This window comes from Sebastes fasciatus, chromosome 23 (genome assembly GCF_043250625.1).
Source record: "Sebastes fasciatus isolate fSebFas1 chromosome 23, fSebFas1.pri, whole genome shotgun sequence".
Taxonomy (NCBI): domain Eukaryota; kingdom Metazoa; phylum Chordata; class Actinopteri; order Perciformes; family Sebastidae; genus Sebastes; species Sebastes fasciatus.
Window position 1 is genome coordinate 5,074,015 of NC_133817.1, and position 22,937 is coordinate 5,096,951.

The 22,937-nt window shown below is 43.4% G+C and overlaps 2 protein-coding genes across 2 annotated transcripts in view; one reads left to right on the forward strand and one right to left on the reverse strand.

Moving 5' to 3' along the window:
• nudt5 (nudix (nucleoside diphosphate linked moiety X)-type motif 5) overlaps positions 1 to 22,937 on the forward strand; it is a 102,317-nt gene that overhangs the window by 46,781 nt on the left and 32,599 nt on the right. The window lies entirely within an intron of this gene.
• camk1da (calcium/calmodulin-dependent protein kinase 1Da) overlaps positions 1 to 22,937 on the reverse strand; it is a 56,232-nt gene that overhangs the window by 18,297 nt on the left and 14,998 nt on the right. The window contains exons 2-3 of the mRNA XM_074624975.1: positions 9,521 to 9,652; positions 4,834 to 4,908 (exon numbers count right to left, since the gene is read on the reverse strand). Coding sequence (XP_074481076.1) covers positions 4,834 to 4,908; positions 9,521 to 9,652 — 207 coding nt within the window. The remainder of the gene's footprint in view (positions 1 to 4,833; positions 4,909 to 9,520; positions 9,653 to 22,937) is intronic.

Consider the following 22,937-nt stretch of genomic DNA (forward strand, 5'->3'; position numbering starts at 1 on the left):
CGATCAAGAATTAATTGCTAATCCTCTCTCTCTCTCTTCAAAGAGGGCAGCGACTTGTTCGCTTTCGGAGGCATGTCGTGTCTGGGAATGACAAGAAAGGGCTGAACACACGCACACAGACACACAGACACACACACACACACACACACAAACACACACACACACACACACACACACACACACACACACACACACATGGCAAAAGGGGAGATCAGCCACCAGGCTGCATGGTTGCGTAAGCGTTTGCATAAGGAGAGACCGTGGCAATCAGACAGGAGCACCCACACACGAGCACAGATGCGAGGGCAGGTTCACACACACACACGAGACAAGCATGAAAAACACAGATAAACACAAGGTCACACACACTCACACACATCAAAGGCAAACACATACGGCACACACACACACACACATACAATTAACACAATGTCACACACATACACACAGCCAGTAAAATAAGGCTGAGAGATTGTCAAATGACCTCAGATCAGCTTTTTTATCATTTGATGAAAACACAATAAAGAAGTCTCAAAACACCCAGTAGTAAGGAGGTAAAAGGTCACAGCACCCTGACAACATGTTAAAGTGGCAGTAGGCGGTGGCGTCACAAACTTTCTCATTTTACAGCTAAACCGTGCGCTACAAGATGATTCTGAAAACATGTGAGGAGAGAAATAGGCATTAACATAACAGAATATTGATTCATATTTGATCAGCGCTGCCTAGTTTGACCGTTTGGTCGGAGTTGGCGAGTGTGAGAGTGACAGCCGGCTCTAATAGACGGCAGCTGGACAGCAGACCTCAGATCAGCTCTTACTGCTTGTTTTCCTCCGGTCTGTGAAATCTTGCAAATACCGTTAGGAGCACCGGAGGACACAGAGGCACATGATTTTTTTCAGGTTACCTGTTTCATGTACTGCTGTCACGATATAGCAACCGTTTTATAAAAATAACTTTTTTTAATCATATTTGCTCCAATCTCGCCTACTTCAGCTTTAATTTGGACGTCAGAATTAAAAAAATTATGAAAAAATGAAGATGGTATTATCATATTGTCAAGCTACAATTTCACCAAAAATCAATGTATGCTAAAAATGAAGAATTGCCCAGCAGTACCAGAGTTTGGTTGGTTTTACTATCCTTATTGCTGCTTTAGGTTTCCTCTGAATGCATGAAAACAAAAGGAGAAGCAGCGAATCAAAAACTAAAACTATATTCTAAGACTTAAAATTACACCACAGGTCTATTGCAACATATCCTGTTCCTGTCTAAGGTTTGATGATGAGCCTCATCATAGTCAGATGCTGCATACTTTGAAATACTTCCTACACCATGATCTTTTACTAATATGCAATTCACAATACAAACAGCATCAATACAAAGCCCACGTTTCAGTCGGTTGCATCGATTTTCATAGCGGCGCGGACTGATTGCCTCCCTGCGGTGGAGGTTACGTAAGACAGGCTGTGATGAACGGGAATCCGAGGAAGCGCTGCAGTCAGGCCGCATCGATCTGCCACGCCGCAATTACACCGGAAATATTCAAAAGTCCTTGTTCCTCTAAAAAACCCTGATATCTCAGTAAATGCACATAATTATAACACGTGAGGTTACTCATTACAGTAGAGATTGGTACAAATGTATGCAGCACTTTCTGCTTCATGTTTGCTGGAGCGCTGATGACAGTTTGCTGACGCCAGTTCCAGCAAATGATGGACACAATTTCTTTCTGTTTCAGCAGATCGGTTGTGTAGCGATGAAGCTACTGTGTGTAGCATAAGGACGAACAGCCTGCAGCACTGAGGCCAGATGAAAAGGGAGACTGAACCACTCTATCCTCTGAGTCTTCTATATTTTAACATTATTTTCCACAGAGAAACATGTCTTTCTTTGACTCTCTGAACATAAGACATGCAGAATCTTAAAACAGCACCATTAGTCAAACAGAATAAGAAGTGGCAGAGCAAAAAATATGAATTATAACAATCACAAAGGTAGTCTGGAAGATGCTCTTAAGATGATCCAAAAGCAGTCAAAAAAATATCACATGAGCAAATCTCTCATGCCACTCTCATCCCCCCTGAAATGTTATAACCCAGGTGTTACCTTTGACCCCGTAACTATGGCAACTAGCCCACATCCTGTGAATATATGGTTTATATGGAAAATGCAAGTGAGCAGGTGAAACCAAGAGCTGATGATGATGGAAATAAGGTGCGAGAGGGGAGGATAGAAAGAAGCAGAGAGCAGATGGTGTGAGAGAGGAGATGCAGGGATAAGGGGGGAGGTGTAGAGGAAGAGGAGGACGAAGGAGCAGAGGTGAGGTCTTTCCTGTTACTGTCTCTGTCACTTGCTCTGAAAGTATTGAATTTCTCAGAATGACTGGCGTAAAAAAACACAGAGAAAGCAGAAAAACAAAACAATAGGTTGTACAGTCAATACCTCCTGGGATGATGATTTATTGACTAAATGAGTGCATAACCAGCAGTATTTGTAATAAACTCAATCACCGCCCAGAGACGGAGCAGCAGTGATAGCAAGCAATATTTATATGTCAAGCTTCCGCTCAAAGTGATGAGCTCCTATTTCTTAAATTAGGAGCTGCAATTAGTAACCATACTAAAAAGTATAACTCCCTGGAGCCTGGAATTATTTACCAGGGTTGCTATAAAAACACGTTAACGCAAATTTGTTTTGACGCCACTAATTTCTTTAACGCATTAATGCAACTTGCGATTTTTAGGTTGTAGCGGACAGAGTGAAGATACTGGCATCATATGAAACTAGAGGAATCCATTGGTACCAACCATGTCATACTAGCTTGTCGAGAAGGAGGCTAAATAACGCTCCAAACGTGCGCTACATTATGGCGAGGAAAAACTGGCATGGCCATTTTCAAAGGGGTCCCTTGACATCTGACCTCCAGATATGTGAATGTAAATGGGTTCTATGGGTACCCACGAGTCTCCCCTTTACAGACATGCCCACTTTATGATAATCACATGCAGTCATGCAAGTCATAGTCAAGTCAGCACACTGACACACTGACAGCTGTTGTTGCCTGTTGGGCTGCAGTTTGCCATGTTATGATTTGAGCATATTGTTTTATGCTAAATGCAGTACCTGTGAGGGTTTCTGGAGAATATTTGTAATTGTTTTGTGTTGTTAATTGATTTCCAGTAATAAATATATACATACGTTTGCATAAAGCAGCATATTTGCCCACTCCCATGTTGATAAGAGTATTAAATACTTGACAAATCTCCCTTTAAGGTACATTTTGAACAGATGAAAAAGTGTGATTAATCACGATTAGATATTTTGACAGTCCTAGTTAAGAGTAAATATGGGATTATCACTTCTTTCTCATGTTACCAACAGTAGTAAACGTCACAAACAGGTGGTGGCAGCCAGCCAGGAAACACAAATACTGTTAATTGGTTTATCCATGACGAGAGGAAACTCCATCAAAAGGTTCATACTGTTGAAGGTAAACAACTTAATCAGAGTAAAACCTTTGACTGATGCGATTAATCAGTTCAATCTCAAAGTAACTGGAGAAAGTCAACCACAAAAACTTGTGGATTTGCTATTTAATGTCAATCAAAAGCTTTTACTTAAGAGTTTATTCCCTAAATCAAAACTAAAAGGTTTTACAGTATCAGAAGACAAAACTTGTAGCTTTCTGTATTTTGACCGGCGTTGGCGTAGAAGGACCCACGTGTGGCACGCGAACAGATAATTTGCTAACGTCAGCTTGTAAACATAGCCACTGTTGTGTAATCCACAGCCGTGAACTTGACTGAAAATGTTTCCAGCACCAAGTGCCAAACTTCCAGACCAACTTCTCCTCTTATGTAAGCAGCATCAGCAGCAACCTTGCAGAGGAGGTTAGTAGGGCACCCATGGGTGAACCACAGGCCATCCTGCTTCCCTGTACAGCTGACCATCAAAGCAGAGATGCTGCTGATGTAATCGAGGCCTTGTAGCTGTGTGGTGGTGGTGTGTGTGTGTGTGTGTGTGTGTGTGTGTGTTAGTGTGTGTGTTAGTGTGTGAGATGTTGTCATCTCAGTAGAGCTGTCATTGAAGTGTGTGTGCATGTGTGATGGGTGGGTGGGCAGAAGAATAAGATTAAAAGTGTGAGGAAGACAGAGATGGAGTGTTATGAATTTCTGGCTCATGTAACGTGTTTTTATGAATAACTGAAGAAAACATTGTAATTTGAACAAATCCCTCCGTTTTCTACCAACTATTGAAATAAGAATCAAATCAGAAAGTTGTACTCTGACTTTATCTAACTGAGAAATTGCCCTTGTGGTCTTAAATTTTCTCTGAAAAGTCCAAATGTTCCTATTTTTTAAAAATGAAATATTACCGAAATGAAAACAGTTTGTATTTTTGTCAATATTTGACATAAAAATAAAAAATCTGTCAGGATGAAAGAGGTTTTTTTCTTTCACCAGTGAACACTCCCAACATCGGTCAAGCTCCAACAACGCTGTATCCTACATTTCCCATAATGCAGTTAGATAGCATCTTTTAATTAGCCCAGGTGTCTCAAAGTCGTATTATCTGGAGGCCACAGGCCTGGTCAGAGAACGTATAGTGCTAAGAAGTGAAAGTCAATTGTCATGCTACTAGCACTACTTGAGTTCGTCCACAAAGGATCACACAAAAGCACCACTTTAAATCTTGTGTTTACCAGAGACGTGCTCATAAGCGTCTTGGAAATAAGTCATTCAACATGAAAAAAAGCATAAAAAAACGACTATAATCAACTAGAACAAAATCGACTGCAACAAAGAAAAAGAAGGTAAAACTTCAACTCACAGCTGCATGATCAGGTAGAGGTGGTCGGGACTCTCATAGATGTCCTCCAGCGCCACGATGTTCTCGTGCTTGATCCTGCCAAACAAAGACAGACCGTCAGTTTTATTTCAAAGCTGCAACATGTCACACAATAACCCATCAACAGAACTAAATGACTTTTAATCCTAACGATTGCTGTCGAACTGCAAACATTTTGCTTCCCCATTAAGTTTCTGACACCTTAATAAATAAACTAGGGCTGTAGGCAGGTAAAACATAGAACAGGTAAAACACACACACAGTTATAAAGCAAATAAAACAGGAACAAAACAGGTGAAGTAGATGTAATAAATAAATATAAACAGAGGTAATTGCACTTGAGGTATATATTGCATCAAAGGATATATTGCACAGTCAAATGTATTTCACAGTCAGTGTATTAATATCTTCCATCTTCCATCTGCTACAACCTCCGAAAGATCGATTGCGTTAGCGCGTTAAAGAAATTAGTGGAGTTAAAATGAATTTGCGTTAACGTGTTATTATCCTGTTAACTTTGACAGCCCTCTAATAAACATAACTGAGTAATACTCTGACGGGGTTTTACCTCGGGTGCCCTTTTTATATCATGTTACATGCTCTTCATCTGCAGACAGAGTTTGCCCGGTTGTCATGGAAATGTAGATGTCTAGTTGACAGCAAATACCGCCTGCTGATGGAGATCAATGTGATCAGATTCTTCAAGGATTCAAACCGACAACCCTTCGATCACAGGGCCATTTAGCCCATTTTCATCTTCCCTTTCTGCTCATTTTTTCCTCCTGATTTCTCCATGGTTACGGCTCTGTGATGAGGGTGTTTCCACCCTTCTGTCTGTCTGTGTGTGTGTGTGTGTGTGTGTGTGTGCACATTCGTTATCCTAACACCTCATACCTTGTAGAAACACGATTGATTTTGTGTGTGGGTTAATCATCTTTTGCATTGTGAGCAGAGGTAATTCCCTCTGCGCTCTCTCTCTCATATACAAACACACACACACACACACACACACACAGAAATGCACAGCAGGTGCGCAGGTGAGCATCTCAACACTTATTATGGAACGTGCGACCTCTGGGACGGCAGGCAGCCGACGAACCGCAGAGCGGAGACATGACTCATACACACACACACACACACACACACTGTTGTGCAGGTTGAACAGCGATAATGTGTGTGTACTGAAGCCCTGCCTGAGATAATGAAGAGAGAGCATAATGGCAGAGGAGAGCCAGGATGCATTCAGAAAAACCCTCTCATACATCAGCTAGTAGTTCTCATTCATGGATTCCTCCTCCTGCCTGTGTCCTCTACTACTACTGCCGCCGCTGCACAGATGGAGCTGCTGTACACTGACGGATGTAGTGTGTAGCGTTTAGGGGCGAAACGATTCATCTACTACATCGATGTATCAATTTATATTCCTACGATCCAACTACATCGATAGGTACTCGGCAAGTTGTCCTTCACGGGAGACGTATATCAATATAAAATCGATTTGAAACGCAAAAATCGATAGTACCGATATTAAGGATTTGGACCTTGTATTTAAGGACAACAAATGTTATATGAAGTGTGCAAGAAATGTTAAATGGTTCACTCTCCAGACATGCGGCAGCTTGCCAGCTCTGCCCTCTGCAGCGCAGGCACGCATCCGACGATGTGCATGCAGACGAACGCCGCACCGGACTCCTCACTCTCTCACCCGGTAGACAGGCACCGGTTCTGCATGAGCTGCTGGCGCTGAGGTGCAGAGGAGTCGGTCGGCAGAGTTTCATTTTGGGGGCATTACGCGAGCAGGCGCTATCATGTTGATAAGACTATTAAATACTTGACAAATCTCCCTTTAGGGTACGTTTTGAACTGATGAAAATCGATTGACAGCCCTAGTTTATTTACAAGAAGACTTTGCAATCTCTATCGTGGTATAATTTCTGTAAAGTAATGAGACCACTGGTTTGCACACCGGCTATTTTTATCACTCGTGCTGGGACACTCCCTGGAAGATTTGCACCATGGGAAATCAAGAAGAAATGTCAACTATGAGCACGATGCTGTCGGCCTCTACCTACTGTAATACAGGTGGTATTGTTAGTGTTTATGTTATTGATTTTTCCATAATTCTTTCCACCATCTGCTGTCACACGATTCTCTGAAAGCGTTAGCTCTATTTGCCTCCCTCTTCCTGATTTGTACCATAAAGTAATCCGTCAGATTTCCCTCCGAAGCCGACCTGGTGTCTCACAGTGTACGGGGGCTGATAGAGACCGCCAGTCTGCTCACTTATGCTCTCATTTGTTTACAGTAATGACACTCATTTGTCTAAACGAAAAAGCCTGAATCTCTCCTTTCGCTGCTGGAGGCAATTCTCATTTTCTCTAATGTTCCACAGAACAGCCCAACGCACAAATTTATTGCGTCTGATAGAATAATACATCTGTATTGTCACAGCGCACAGAGAGCCGGCAGTTTGACATTTCTCTCTGTGATCACGTGGTTACATGCTTGTGTGTGAGAGGCAGACAAAGAGATAATCCTTGTTCAAGTCCTTCAGTTTTCCGCTGAAAGAACATTTGACTTCACGTTAGTATCTGCTTGTGCTGACTAACTAGAGTGGAAGCTGCTTATAGTGATCACGTCTGTCTGGGCTAAATTGATCACTTTAAGCGGATGGTTATTATAACCCAATTTTTGTTGTTGTGTATAATTTCTAATGCAGATTTATTACATTAATACAAAGTAATGAAACGGAACGCTTTGCTATTTACTGTCTCCCTGCCAATTCCCTCACCGAGGGTGAGACATTGCCGTTATTAGCCGGCTCTGCGTCGCAAGTGGCGCCCCTTTTCCAGGGCTCCTCGCTCGCTCACCCTGTAACGGCATGAAGGGAGCCGGTCGGTAGAGTTTCACTTTGGGGGCATTACGTGACGAGGCGTTATCAATCCACTTGACAAGGGCGGATTCAACCACAGGCGCTTTTCCCGTACACATTAGATTTTTATTCAGAGAAAAATGACTTTCCTTTTCCTGTCATGATATCAATGTGCACGCAGCGCCGGCCTCAGGTATTCAGCCGGAGAACAGACGGCGAGGCAAAGTATCAAGGGAGTGAATTAAAAAACAAAACAAAAATTCAATTAACGTTAGTCTAATTAAAATGTTTTTCCATATGTCATTAGGGATGTTAATAATTAACTGATTAACCGTTAATATTAAGAATTTTAACTGATTAATGCTATCGGTTAAACGGTTAAAAGAAATATTAAAACATAATTAAAAAGCTCAGCAAAGCTCAGAGGAGCGGCTTGTCACTTTAAGGAGAAGAACTGGTCCACCTTAACAGCCCACCTTAAGAGAATCTGAGTCGGTGTTGCAAGATACAGGAAGTTGGCTCGGGTCTTGAGGAGTTGTAGCATTTATTCACCGACAAATAAACTGTTCTCACACTGCTACAGCTACGTTCACAGCTATAACACCACCGACAACCCCACACTTACCGCCACCACACACACACACGGTCTGTTGGACACTCGCTAAAGTTACGCCGCACTGACAGACCGTATGTGTGTGACAACGGCGAGCACGAAGCCACCAACAACGCTACATCTCTGAACGCAGCACGAACCAAACCGATACGGTCTGTTGGACACTCGCCAACGTTACACCGTCAGCGCGGCCTAGTTTGACCGTTTGGTCAGAGTTCGCGAGTGATTGACAGCCGGCTCTCAAAGACAGCAGATGGACAGAAGATCTCAGATCAGCTCTTACTGCTTGTTTTCCTCCGGTCTGTGAAATATTGCAGATGCCGTTAGGAGCACCGGAGGACACCGGAGGAACATGATTTTTTTCAGGTTACCTGTTTCATGTACTACCTTTTTTAAAATCATATTTGCTCCAATCTCGCCTACTTCAGCTTTAACGAGGTGAAAAAAATTCTAAATTAGCATCCCTAGTTGTCATGTATGAAAAGACCCAAAATGAAGCGGACTACTTGAGCATTTGTACAGCTTTTTGATCACCATAAGCGGTTTTCAACTGTATCTAATTATTAATCCCATGGATCTGTGTTAATTGCTGATGATGTGGCAGCTAATACATTCCAGTTAAAATCTGCTTTTCAAAAGGTGAAATCTCTGCCAACAAACACATGAGAGCACTGGTGTCTCTTCCTGGCTCCGTCTGGTCGACTGCTGGCACACATTCGCGCCATAAAACTAATGTGGTGATGTGACTCAGTGTACGGACCCTGATGGGCTGAATCATGAATATTTAATTAGAATTTTTCTCAATGTGTGTGTGTGATGCTGAAGAATGTTTCATCACTGTTTTATAGTTACTTTTAATAATGGATGTGTTTCAATGCAGAGAGTGCAATTCTGACTGCAAAAAAACCCAAAATTTCTTCGTTCACGTTTACTTTAAACTCCGACAGCATCCAGATAGAGTTCACTACAGGATTCTAGTCTTAATATTATGCAGCTGTTTTGTGCTCAAACAGACAGAAGTTTTAGTCGTGATGTGTGGTAGGTGGGCTGCGGATAGTGACCTGGGGACGGGAAGGGAGGGGGGGGTTGTGATGCTTGGAAGAGAGAGAGGAGATACACAGTTGCCCCGGTAACCAGGAATTAGGAGGGTTTATGTGTGTGTGTGTTTGTCTAACAGCACTCACTTCCTCAGCACGGCGATCTCGTTCTCAATGCTGCTCTCCTTCCCCTTCAGAGCCTTCTTGGGGATGCACTTCACCGCGAACATCCGGCCGTTCAGCTTCTCCTGGGCCAGGACCACCTCGGAAAACGCCCCCCTGTGAACACACAAAGTCACGTGAGTCACATGCAGATCACTTGTTGGACAGTATAACCTTCCGTCTGCTGGTGTCCTCCTCGCATTAAATATGTTTTCACAATACAGAGCTGAGAAACAAAATGCATTCTGTCAACTGGAACCCTGCGGGGTTTAGTCTACAAGATCTGAAATAGACAAACTCATCCTTAAATCTACACCCTCACATAAACCAGCATGATGAAAACAAGGAGCACATTTCGAAGATATTCCAGCAGCAGCATAGAGGTTATTTGAGGACAGAGAGAGCGAGCAGTAAGCGGTTTAACTGTTGCATTTTTAAAGGAGTACTCCGGTGATTTAGTATTGCAGTGGTGTCAGTGGAGGGTGCCTTTAAACCCTGGTGTTTTCTGGTTATTTCCTGCAGTTGTTTGCTCATGTTTCACCTCTAACACCGCGTCCTAACTGGATGCAACGTGAGCGATCGTCAGCGACGAAATCAGCTTGATTACATTGTTTTCTATTTGAGTGTCCTAACCGGCCGCGAGTGACGGGACGCTGTTTTGAGCTGAACATTTGTTGGACGCCCTGTTCCTATTTTTTCCTGTTGCTCATGTTGACAGCGCCGCAACATGGACAGCTGATTAGTTTAGATAAAATGAACCGTCAGGGCCGCCGACAGCAGACGCTCGCATCCAGTTAGGAAACAGTGTAAGAGAACTGAGACTCACATTTTTAGTGCCATTGCTGTAGCCGGATTAATTATAGCAAGCAAAAAGGGAAAAAAAACAACTCCTTTTATCCTGCGTAAAATTGTAATGATGCCTTTGAGATCCCATTTACAGCAGGTAACAGGTATCTGATCACCTTAATATGCAGAAAATTACACTGCAATGATAACGTGATTGGATCTGCCAGGTGTAACATTAGCAATCTCTTTTATTTATTCACTTAGAACGGCTGCTACGGCTGAAAAATAATTTCAAATTTTAGTGTCTTGCGTCATAAAAATTGATGATCCTCAATAATAATCATGGCACCGATAATAGACAAAATGTATTTCAGTTTCTTCTGTGTGTGTGTGTGTGTGTGTGTGTGTGTGTGTGTGTGTGTGTGCCAGGGAGACAAGCAGGGCGATGAATGAAGATGAGCCCATTGCGAGTTAATCTGCCTGAACCGCGCGTTGACTCCTGTGTCGATCTGCCGTCAGCTTCACTGATGTCGCATTAGGGTGAACATCTCTCTATCCTTATCTCTTCTCTCTCTGTGTTTCTCTCCCCTCCTCCTGTCTCTCCCTCTGTCATCTCTTCCTGTGCAACATTCAGGCGACCCCGCGGCTGACACAAATCCAGATTTTTCACGTTTTAAGGCCCCGCTAAATGCACAATAACATTGAATTTTAAGGCCACATGAAGGCTCTTTTAAGGCACATCATGGCCTGGCTGCTAAGCTATATACTTCTGAACTTTTAGTCTGATATGAGCTTGTTAACGTAGGACAGAAACTGTGCATTCTGAGTCACTATCATCTTTTAAATCTCTTCACGAAACACACTTTTATAGGAGTTTACTGCATTTTTTTGTCCACTTGGAGACAGGGAACAAACTGTTAACACAACATTGACACCTTATAAAGTTGTTGTGGATACGGAAGTGTCTTAAACTTGCATTCTTCCTAACAGCCAGCAGGGGGCGACTCCTCTGGTTGCAAAAAGAAGTCTGATTATATAGAAGTCTATGAGAAAATGAGCCTACTTCTCACTTGATTTATTACCTCAGTAAACATTGTAAACATGAGTTTATGGTCTCAATCACTAGTTTCAAGTCTTCTTCAATACAGCATGATGTTCATTTAGTAAATTATGGTTCCATTTAGAGTCAAATAGACCATAAAGCAGGGGATGCTTTAGGGCGTGGCTACCTTGTGAATGACTGGTCGCTACCACGGCGTTGTTCGGTCTGGGAGCTGTCCGTGTTTTCAGTTCATGAAAGTTAATTGTGACATTTTGGTTGCCTAAAAATGTGTTCAGCGTTCGGTTGTACTCCACCCTCTAGTGTCACAGATGGCGATGGCCAAAATGCAGAACTCGAGGCTTTAAAACCGTAGTCCACAAACCAATGGGTGATGTCACGTTGACTACGTCCACTTCTTATATATACAGTCTGTGGCAAACAGTTACGGATCTACACATCCAGCAGAAACATTAGCATTCATTTGGAGTCATGTTTCTGGCCATACAATGAACGCAAGCTCAATATTAACTCGTATTTTAGCTCTGTTTTGTTCTCCACCAACTCCTACTATGGAAATAGCTCTTTGCTAAACGCTCCACTGTGTTCACCAGCTAGCTGCTAACTTTACGGTCTGCTGTTGTGGGCTGTAAAACCCAAACAATTCGCTGAAACGTACAAATACTGGGGTCCATCCCTGCGGGATTGACCAATCAGAATCGAGTATTCAACAAAGCCGTGTAATAAAAAGAAAGAAAGTGTCCAACTGTGTTTTAAGCTTGCTCTACTAACCTTCTGTTGATGAAACATTATTCTTATTTCATGAAATTAACTTCCATCTTACACGCCTGCCTGCTCGGAAAATAAGTCTCGCATCAGGTTGCCTTTCATACAGCCCGCACTTCATCACACCTTCCTCCTCCTCCACGCTGAGGCTTTCATTCATCCATTGTTATGTGTATTTCGGTGTGTACATTTGTGCTGTAAGTGTGTTTTAAGCTCCTCGACCGAGTGGAAAGAGGCTGTTGTGAATGAGCTCTCTATCACATCAATATGTGCTGCTGTGCAGGAAGCCCCTTGAGCCCTTTTAGAGCGAAGCACATTTGACAAGCCGCCCATCTGCCTACGAGGGCGACTGACTGGCCTCAAGAACGCCAGCGTGCCATCACAAATGGTAAACGGTTTCGTCGCCGCCTTCTCTTGAAGCGCTCCCTCTTGCTGTTTTTCTCACGCCTCTCAGCGAGAATCTCGCTCTCTTCTCACCTCCACTCCCTCCCTCCCTCTGTCATCCTCCCTTTGTCTCTCACCTCAACGCTGCTGCACACATCTTTTTTTACAGTGACAAGTGATCATACTGTTGCCGGTTGCCCCTGGTGATCAAGGTGGACTGTCCGGCGACCAATCAGAGCGCTTTGAATGCCTCGCACGCACGAACGCAGAAACAGACACCTGCTTTGCACTGATAATGGCTGTTGTGGGTTTTGGTGACGTCAAAGCCGGACAAAAACTGGTGGGCCGTGCTGTTTGTATCGTTGCTTCGCTTCCATACACACACACACATTTGGAGCTTTTCACTGGTCACCCCCAGACACAGAGAGAGACAGAGAAAGAGACTGGTACATACATGAATGAGCATCCATTGACAAAAACAAGCCACACAGGGATACATATGCTCATAACCTCTCAATCTCTCTCCCACACACTCCGTATGTGTGTATATATGGAGGGGTGTCTTCTACCCGACCGACAGTACGTGACCTCAGCCTTAATCTGCACTAAAATCCCTTCCCCCATAATCCCAATAATCCCATAATTATTACAGTACAGAACAAACACATTATGTCTGATAAACAAATAATCAGCAGCATAACTACGAGAGTCATTACGATGAGACTATCCTCGGTTCCCATTGCCTCAGAGACTACCGGTTAGCTTTGACTCCATTTTAAACCAGAGCTATTGGTGATTATGACACTTACATTTTCACACAGCTGCAGCTCTTATTAATCTTCACAGGTGGGCAGATTGCAGCTGCAGCTGCGGTTGCTTTTGTGCTACGCGTTGTGATTTTCTCAGTAGATCCAGGACTTTAATTAAGCGGTGTGAAATAATTTAGTGATAATGTGTTATGAATCAGTTAAAAACTGCTATTGTCCACATCTTTATAATAACATTGGATCAAATGTAATGTTAATGAGGACACATACGCACTCACCCCCAACTCTAAGGAGCATTTAAATGTCTCTTTTGATAGTAAAGGTTGCTGACCCCTGGGTTAGGGTAAGGGTAAGGGTTGGAGTCAGGCATTTAGTTGTGATGGTTAAGGTTAGTGCTAGGGGCTAAGGGGCTATACATTATGTCAATGAGTGTCCTCACAAAGATAGAACTACACAGCTGCGTGTGTGTGTGAGCTACAAATGTGAATGGAGGCAGAATGGACCCGATAAATAAGCTACTCGCAGGTTCACACACACACACACACACACACACACACACACACACACACACACACACACACACACACACACACACACACACACACACACATCACCCTAAAGGACCTGTGGGGTTCATTTGATTGGAGAAAGGGGGCTTGTATAACATCTGGCAGCTGAGTTCACAAACTGGGATGATGAGTGTGTGTGCGTGTGTGCGTGTCTGTCGGGGGGGTTGACCGGCTGGCAGTTCCCGCTTGCCGTTACCCGCGGCAACAATGATTGCATTTCCTCCTGTATGAACCTGTGTAATTGTGTCAGTCGAGCTCCACTGCCTCCGTCAGTGCGCCGCGCAGGAAATGGATTGGCAGCAACGGTGCGTGTGTGTGCATGCGTGCGTTTCTCCATCAAGTGCATATCCAACAGGGGAAGAGTCTATCTCACACACACACACACACACACACACACACACACACACACACACACACACACACACACACTGTAAGACAGAGATAGGAACAGAGAGACTGGAATAGGCTGACAAGGTGACAGTGACACATTTAACATGGAGACTGACAGCAGCCATCAGTGTCTCTCAATGTCAAGCTGAAAATACATTCATTATAAAAAGTTGTTCAGTCATCAGATTCTTCTGTGTTTTAAAGAAAAGCAAAAAAAGAATGTACCGATAATCGCCTTGTCGGCAAATAGATGAAAAGGGGTGTGCGATAAGACGATATCAGATCGTGAATCGTGATTAAAATGTCTCTAAGATCTGCCTTCACAGCGAGATCGTAGAACCGTGCTACAGTGTACATTCTACCAGTTGCCGTTGCTGGGAGCTTCACGATGACGGCGCGCTGTCAGTGCAGCAGCTCTTCGCTTCCTAGTTTGGTGCTTATTGTTGTGTGTATGCTTGATTTGCTTGTCAAGTTTCGTCAGGCAAAGCATGTGTATAGTCGTCAAGACTTAATCAACGTCAGATTACAGCACAGTACCGCCGTTACAAGCGGACATCTCCACATCAGCGGGGTCTACGTGGATTGTTATCGGCTCCGAGAAGCAACGTAGGCGGTGAAGAGAGAGAGGAAGCAGAAAGGGAGATGCCGGGCGGGGATGCTGGCTGGGCTAAAGAAGCGTCCACACAAACCACCGCTACCAAGCATCTTTCTCTCCAACGCCAGATCCATCGTTCACAAAATGGACCAACTGGAGCAACAGATGGCAGCTAACAAGTCCGCCAGGGACTGCTGCGTGATGTTAATAACGGAAACCTGGCTTCACCCGCTGATACCTGACACTGCTGTGCAGCTAGCAGGCCGCACAATCCACCGCCTGGACCAAAGCAAAGACTGGTACAGTAAGAGCCAAGGGGGGACGGACTGACAGTCACTGTTCCCCTGATTTAGAGGCTCTGTCAGTTACAGTATGTGTCGACCTTTCTATTTGCAGACAGAGACGACAGTAGTAATATTACGGCTGTCCATATTCCACCTGTGGATCTGTGTCTAAAAACCTTCCAAATTCAGTTCCTTTAATGTTATGTAGCAAGAGTGCACTTTACTTCAGTGTTGTTGTTTACCTTTTAAAACCAATGTTCATTTTGGGATGGGATTCATGCAAAAGTCTGCACACTTGATTAAAATCTGTTTGGCCTTAATGATCTGTTGTTCTTTTTCCTTATGTTTTTTAAGAGCTTATAGGGCTGTATTTTTATTAAAATGGGGAAATTAGTTTGGCTGTAATGTTCAGTAACTTGCAAAATTGTCTTTAAAACCAGCATGAAAAAAAATATATTTTTGCCATATCGCCTGTCCCTTACCTACATGAATCTAGAAACGCCAGCTCGGTCTTGAGACGTTCTCTGGGCTCCATAGAGGAGAAAACTCCGGGCAATCATGGGCAACACCTTCCACCCCCCGACACGCAACCCTGATTAATCTGGGCAGCTCCTTCAGTGACAAGCTGCTCCATCTGCAGTGTGTTAAGGAACGCTACCGCAGGCCTTTTGTGTGCCTGCTGCTGTCAGACTGTTCTATCACCGCTGATCTCAATGGACCACAACAACAACACGAGTCAATTGGATTACATAAATTGCTGCTACACAAGCAATAACTGTATTTCATGATAAAAACACTTCTATTTGAGGACCCACCATCCAATTCTATTCTACCAAGTGCAATTTTTCTAATTAATAATTTAATGCAATGCCTCGTTTAATTATGCATGGTGTATTATACTACTAAGTACTTTTTTCTTTTCAGTACTACGTTTTGTATACACAGTATTACATGCTCATGATGTGTACTGTTCTTATAGCTTCTTTTGCTGCTGTGACACTTCAATTTCCCTGCATTGGATCAATATAGTTAATCATATATTATACAGGAGGGATTATAAAGAGCCACTTCGGTTCAGACTAGGACCGTGAGAAACAATCTTTTTTGATTGATCTGCCTATTATTTTATCGATTAATCATCTCCGCTAGGTGTAAGCCTGGAGGGAGATCATGCGTTTGGTCGTGTGTGTGTGTATCTGTCTGTCCGCAGGTACTCTCTCATACTACTGGACCCATCAGCGTCATATTTTTTGTGCACATTTATGACTGTATGCTCAAGGACCTCTTGTGATTGCGGTGAGTCACAATTTTTGCAAAACCTATTTTATTTTATTGACTGTTTTATAACGTCATTGACTGCTCGCTCCTCTTAACTGGCCGCTAGGGGCTGCAAGTGATCAACAACTGCTTCAGTTTGAAATCCTAGTATCATATTATAGTATCCTAGTATTGTAATCCACAGTGTTTTACTGTCTGATAAACTTTCAACTGCTATCTCTCTGCTGAAGCGCATTTATTGACTATTATAAAACCCTCCATTTGTTAGATAAAGCAACCTAATGATGGAGTGAAAATGGCTCGAGCGTTTTGTCTAATTGTCATGATTTAACACCCGTACTAACAAACCTACATAAACAGGTTGTTAAACAAGAGTCAGTGATGCAGACACGTATCCAGAGAGTCCATTAATGCCCTTCTGTCGGCTCACAAAGTGGTCAGGTACAGAGGAACTGACATGAATCCAGGCATTAATGGCGCACGGTAGCTGTATTAATCCACTAAGTGCAAAAATGTTAACGCGTCTCTCACAAGATCAGACCGCCGCTCAAGCACAAAGACCGTCCCCTGCACGATCTAATCTGTTGTTAATTCCCTGTTATTCAGTGTTTGGAGGACACTTCTCCTCCTGCATCCACTTCACGCAGCAATTTTATCAGCTTCTTAACGCCGTCCTAATCTTTCTAAATGTTCTCTTCCACTGCTGCTATCACTGTGTGAAGGGCTTTTATCTTTAAGTTAAGTTTAATTCTGGCTGTAATACCATCGATCTGAAATCTAAATGCAACAGCGCTGTTTATTAAAATGAAATCAAGTAGAGAGTCTCAAAAAACATTGATTTAACGGATGACAAATGGAGCTAAATGACAAAAAGTGGTACAAAAAAATGCAGCTGGGAAAGAACCGGTAAGCTTTTTGAATGCATATGGCTCACACACACACACACACACACACACACACACACACACACACACACACACACACACACACACACACACACACACCCATGCACACACGTACACACACACAATAACACACACATATTCATGCAGAGAGGGATAATGTCAGCTCTGTAGGTCTTCTCCTGCCCGATCAATACTTAGCAGTTTAATCAAAGCAGAAGTGGTTGCCTCTGAATGAGCTCAAACACACACACACACACACACACTCTCTCTTTCTCACACACTCACACACACACACACACATCCGAAGGGCTGGTAATGACAGAGCATGGACAAGGACAATTATACGGCGCCAAACTACCGTCATCACTGAGCAGACGACGTACGCACACATTAACACACATGGCACCATTATTTTCATGTGCTTTGAATAGAAAGTAATCTGCTTGGATTGTGTGTCATTGTCTTGATGATGTCAATGAAAAGATGGGCCAGTTCCTGAAACACACACACACACACACACACACACACACACACACACACACACACACACACACAAACACATTGATGTAGTTGATAAGCTGTAAATGAGAAAAAAGATAGAAGGAAAACCCAAAGCAAAGACAGAATAACAGTGAAGTGATTGGAGGGTTTGTGCGCAGCAGATAAGGAGGAGAGAGGGCGACATTGACGACGACACGGAGACCCTGTTTACACCTGGCGTTAACATGCATCTTGGCCGATCAGATCACAAGCGGGCGGCGCTAAATACAAGTGTCCGATCACTCAAACTACTTGCAGAGGTGGTCTGGGACGCATTTGACCACATAACCTTTGTAGTGTCAAGGCTAATGCGTCCTGTTACGTCCTGGAATGCATCTGATTGGTCCCTGGTTTTCTGCTTGCTGTTTCAAACATGAAACAACACGGAAACAACACCAAAATCTACTTCTGAAAACATTTGAATTGAGAAATAGGCCGGCTCTGCAGTGCAAGCGTGCATGCAGATGAACTGCATGTGTGCCGCAGAGCCGGTTGAGGAAAGACCCAAAATAAACACTGCAAGCAGACTACTTGATTACTACAAGAGAATTATTTAAATAGCGTTTGAACAGGAATGATTCTGTCCCAAGTGGCTGATCACTCTGAGCGTGATCACTATAAGCGGTTTCCACTGTATAGTATTAGGTTTATTTAGGCTCAAATTGCCCAAATGCAAGGCAGCCAGGGTTTTGATTTTCACAATTAAGTTTCATCCTTCACCCCCCTTAGTGCCTTGCATTTGAGGATCCTTTCTTGTATCTCAAGAGACTCACATTTTCTTGGAACTCACATTTCCAGGAGTCTTTGCCACCACAGTTTACGTCAGCAGAGTTCAGGGAAACCGCTCAGAACTCGCTGGCTGTGAACGCAGCCCGTTATTACACACTGAGCAGTGTGTGTGGAGAAGGTCTCTGTGCACGGCAGCGGGCAGGTGAACTCAGTGGCGACACGGAAGATGATGGGGATTCATTGAAGTCAGGTTGCCATAGCAACATTAAGGAAACATAACATACCCCCACTACTATAGCACAGTCAAAACATAAATGTGAATGAAGTCATGCAAAACACACTGAATATTTTTCTCATTCATCTTAAACTTGAATATATTGAATTCATAAATCACTACAACTACTTTCAGAACAATATATTTTCAGATAATGTGTGCTCCCTTTTTAATATTTTAAATATAACCTGCAAGGTTATTTGAGATGAGGTACAATATTGGACATTAATAGTCACAGAATGTTAATTAATTAATTAATAATGTCATTATTTTTAATTAGATTGAACGAATTCAGCAACAACTTTACAGAGTATGAATGTTTCATCATCTCATGTCCCCTCTCAGGACCTACAGGTTGTAAGGTTCTGACCCGCAGGTGGACGGACTGCGGATGTGAATCACTATGGCAACGGGAGGCAAAGGTGTGATGGTCACGGATTTCATTACGGCTTCTGTGTAAACGCAGTGGAGCAGAAAAAACAGGACAGGTGACATATAAACACTGTTGACACACACACACACACACACACACACACACACACACACACACACACACACACACACACAGGTTTCAGCACAACCTCACCACCACAACAAGTCTCCATAAACGCTCGGAGGGAAATGAGGGAAACCGAGCTAAGAGCCTCCTTCCTCATGTGTCTTCCTTCCTTTTTTTTTCGTGACTGTGTGTGCACGCGCTATATGCCTTAGTTGCAGAGTGCGTAGGCTTAAATAGCACCGTTGCCACGGCAGCAATTAAGTGCCAATTATAGTCTGTATTCTCACTGTGGCTCCGAAGGCAGAAGATGAAGACGAGAGAGAGAGAGCGCTGAGATAAAATGCCTGTACAGTCTTCTGTGCAATTAAGACAAAAAAAATCCACTAAACAGAAGCAGAGTTTGGTCTAAAAGCTCAAGACGCTGTAATCTAACCCGCCGTCCGTACGGGTGTGACGAATGGGCTCCGCTCCATTAGCAATACCGCAACAGATGGGACATGCATGCAGAGCTCTGTAGCCCAGAATTAATCATTAACGGGAGAAACATGAACCGATGCATGCAGGGAGAGATTACTTCAGGTCACCATCGATATGATAATAAACAGTCAGAACAGATGAATCGAGATACGCTGAGATCTCAGGCGTGTGCAAAGAACTGTTGTTGTAAATTGTTGGTTCCATTGCAACATCGGCGCCCAGCAGCAGAAAAGCTACGCTTACACCATTTTGGACTGAAAGCGACTACCGGACGCCGGTAAATCATCCGCCTACAAAGTGTCGCCTATTATCCTCTGATTTACAGACGTCTCTTTATACATCCATGGCTATGGACTCATCGGTGTTTTCAGTCCATAATGGCGGCAGCGCTACCGCAGCGTCAAAAAAGCACCAGAGTTTCGCCTCTTTGCTTCCATACTCTTTGGTGTGTGTTCTGAGATATGGAACAAGATGCAAAACCATAATTCAGAGGAACCCAAAACAGAGATTCAACAAAAAAAACAGATGTTTATTTGAACACTGGATTCCTCCAACCTGCAGACAAAACACGCCGTTATCTAGACCTGAACTGTGAGCTATCAGATTCACGTGTGACACAGAACAAGTAATGCCTTCTTTAGGCTGTATCATTATTTTTTTGTTCCCCCTGAATGTTCAGTGTTTGTTACTTGAAAATGTTTCTGATTTAACTGTTTCATTTTCTTGTTTCAGTTAATTATTCTTCTTAGACAACAAATTGTCATGAAATTGTTTTTTCTAACTGTACAAGCTACAAAGCCTGATGAACAGGACTCCCCTGAGACAAGAGAAACCAAATTCAAGCCTGTAATTAAGTGGAAAAAGGGAGTGACTAAACAGGAAAGAATGAAAGATGATGCTTCCCGCGTGTTCACATCACATGAACACACATGCACAGGCAACACACACACACTAACGCGGCCTCGGAGGTATGGATTTGCCATGGCAACAGCCCTGACCACTACTGGTATGTCAGGAGACTTCCCTTCTGTTTACAATAATCACCATGGTAACAGCTTCAGCCTGTGTTTGTGTGTGTGTAAGGAGGGACGTGCTGCTTGGACTCTGGGTAATCCCATGTTGTGTGTGAAAGCGAGAGACTGCGTGTGTGTGTGTGTGTGTGAGGTCATTTGTGCATGATGCATGATTTTGAATCCATGTTTGTATGTAGAATGAGTTGTGAGAGCATGCAAGGAGTGAATCATGAGTGCAGCGGATGTTTTTAAGACAAAAATGATGAACATGTTACACGAAAAACGAGAAAACAAAATGGGAAAACATGATGAACTAGAATTGAACTCTGAGAGCGCAGACCTTCGCCAATGTGCACCACCGGCACATCTCGCCCGCACCGTCAAGGAGGTGGAGCGTGAGGACCCGAAAGATGGTTACGAGAGGTAAACGCCACGCCGCCGTAAAGTGGTATCGGTGCCGTTGTATCGGAGCCGTTTTGCGAGTACGAGTACGCGTACATGAGCACAGTATCGGTGCATCCCTAATGACAACCAACCAGCCCGGCAACATCACTCAGTGGATTAGATGGATAATGCGAAAGGAGGTCGCTTGTGGTTGCGAATCCATCGAATATAACATCCTGTTATGGTCCCTAAAAGTACAAAGTGTACAGTAGCTGGTGGAAGTAGCGAGCAGAGGAGCTCATAAGGGGATAATGTCTTAACTCTCTCTTGCCAAACCAGAAGAGTAGTCTTGATGTTGGGTTGTTCTTGTGTTGTAATGCTACACACGCTATGATATTTCACATCGTTCAGACAAGCAGAAACATGTGCTTCAGGCACAAACATTGGGAAAGCTTTACGTGGGACGTCAGATCGATGAGTATTGGGTAATGAAAATGTTCTTTATATTTATGTAAGATTAAAGAATGCCATAAAACTACAATATAAACAACAGAGCATTACTTTAGTAAACTGCCGCAGCATGAAAGCTGTTTTGATGATGGAGCAGTGGGTGACTCAGCAGTTTGTCTCCTCTGACCTTGGGAGATTCCCCGAATCACTTACACAACAACACACACACACACACACACACACACACACACACACACACACACACACTCACACACACTCACACACAGTAGACGGCCCGCAACAGCATCAAATGTGGCAAAAAGGTACAAGGCTGACTGCAGTGACAGCGACATGAACAGTGCCAGCACAGCACCGCAGACTCCCTGTCAGTTTAACAGGAACCATGCTGAGCGAGGGAGGGAGGGAGGGAGGCATACAGAGAGGAGAGGGTGGGGGGACTGGAATGGAAGATGGGGGAGACTTCCTGACTAGAGATAAGAAGACATGACCTGACATGTTGAAGGCCATGTTGGAGGTCCTCAGCTCTAATAACTGGTGAGGAAATAGTGATGACGATAGTGAAACTGGATTTGTGAGGAGATGAGAAGGAAGACTCTTTTCATTTCATTTCTCAATAACCGGCCTGAGAGGAGGGGTCGCATTAGGGGAGGAAATTATTTATTTATTTGTTTCAAGATCATTTTTTAGGGCTTTTATTAGTGTAGCTTGAGAATGACAGGAGAGCCGGGATGATACGCTAGAGGTCGCCCCAGGAAGGATAACGTTTACAACATTATTCTCACTTTCTTTGAATAACTTATTGAAATGATTATGTTGTGATCTTTGCGGGGATCTGTATAGTATTGCTATTTTAGATCAGATTTTGATTAATTGTGCAGCCCTAGGCCACATGCATGGAGCTAAGTCAACATTTTTGTAATGTGGGCTTGTTTGCCGTCAAGTTAACACTTGATATTTACTCCATTGTAACCTTGGTAACGACCCAAATCCAGCCAGGCCTTAAAGGGATAGTTTGGGTGTTTTGAAGTGGGGTTGTATGAGGTAATTATCCATAGTCAGAGTATTACATTTCTCCAAGCAGACAGGAGTTACCGCACGGTAGCAAAGCAATGTACTGCTATGGACGGGGGCAGCAATTTTAGCCACCTAAAAAAAAATCATTATCAGTTTAAGTGTATGCTACGTTTCCGACGGGAAACTGAAGCCGTTGTATCCGTCTATGCTCTCGCCAA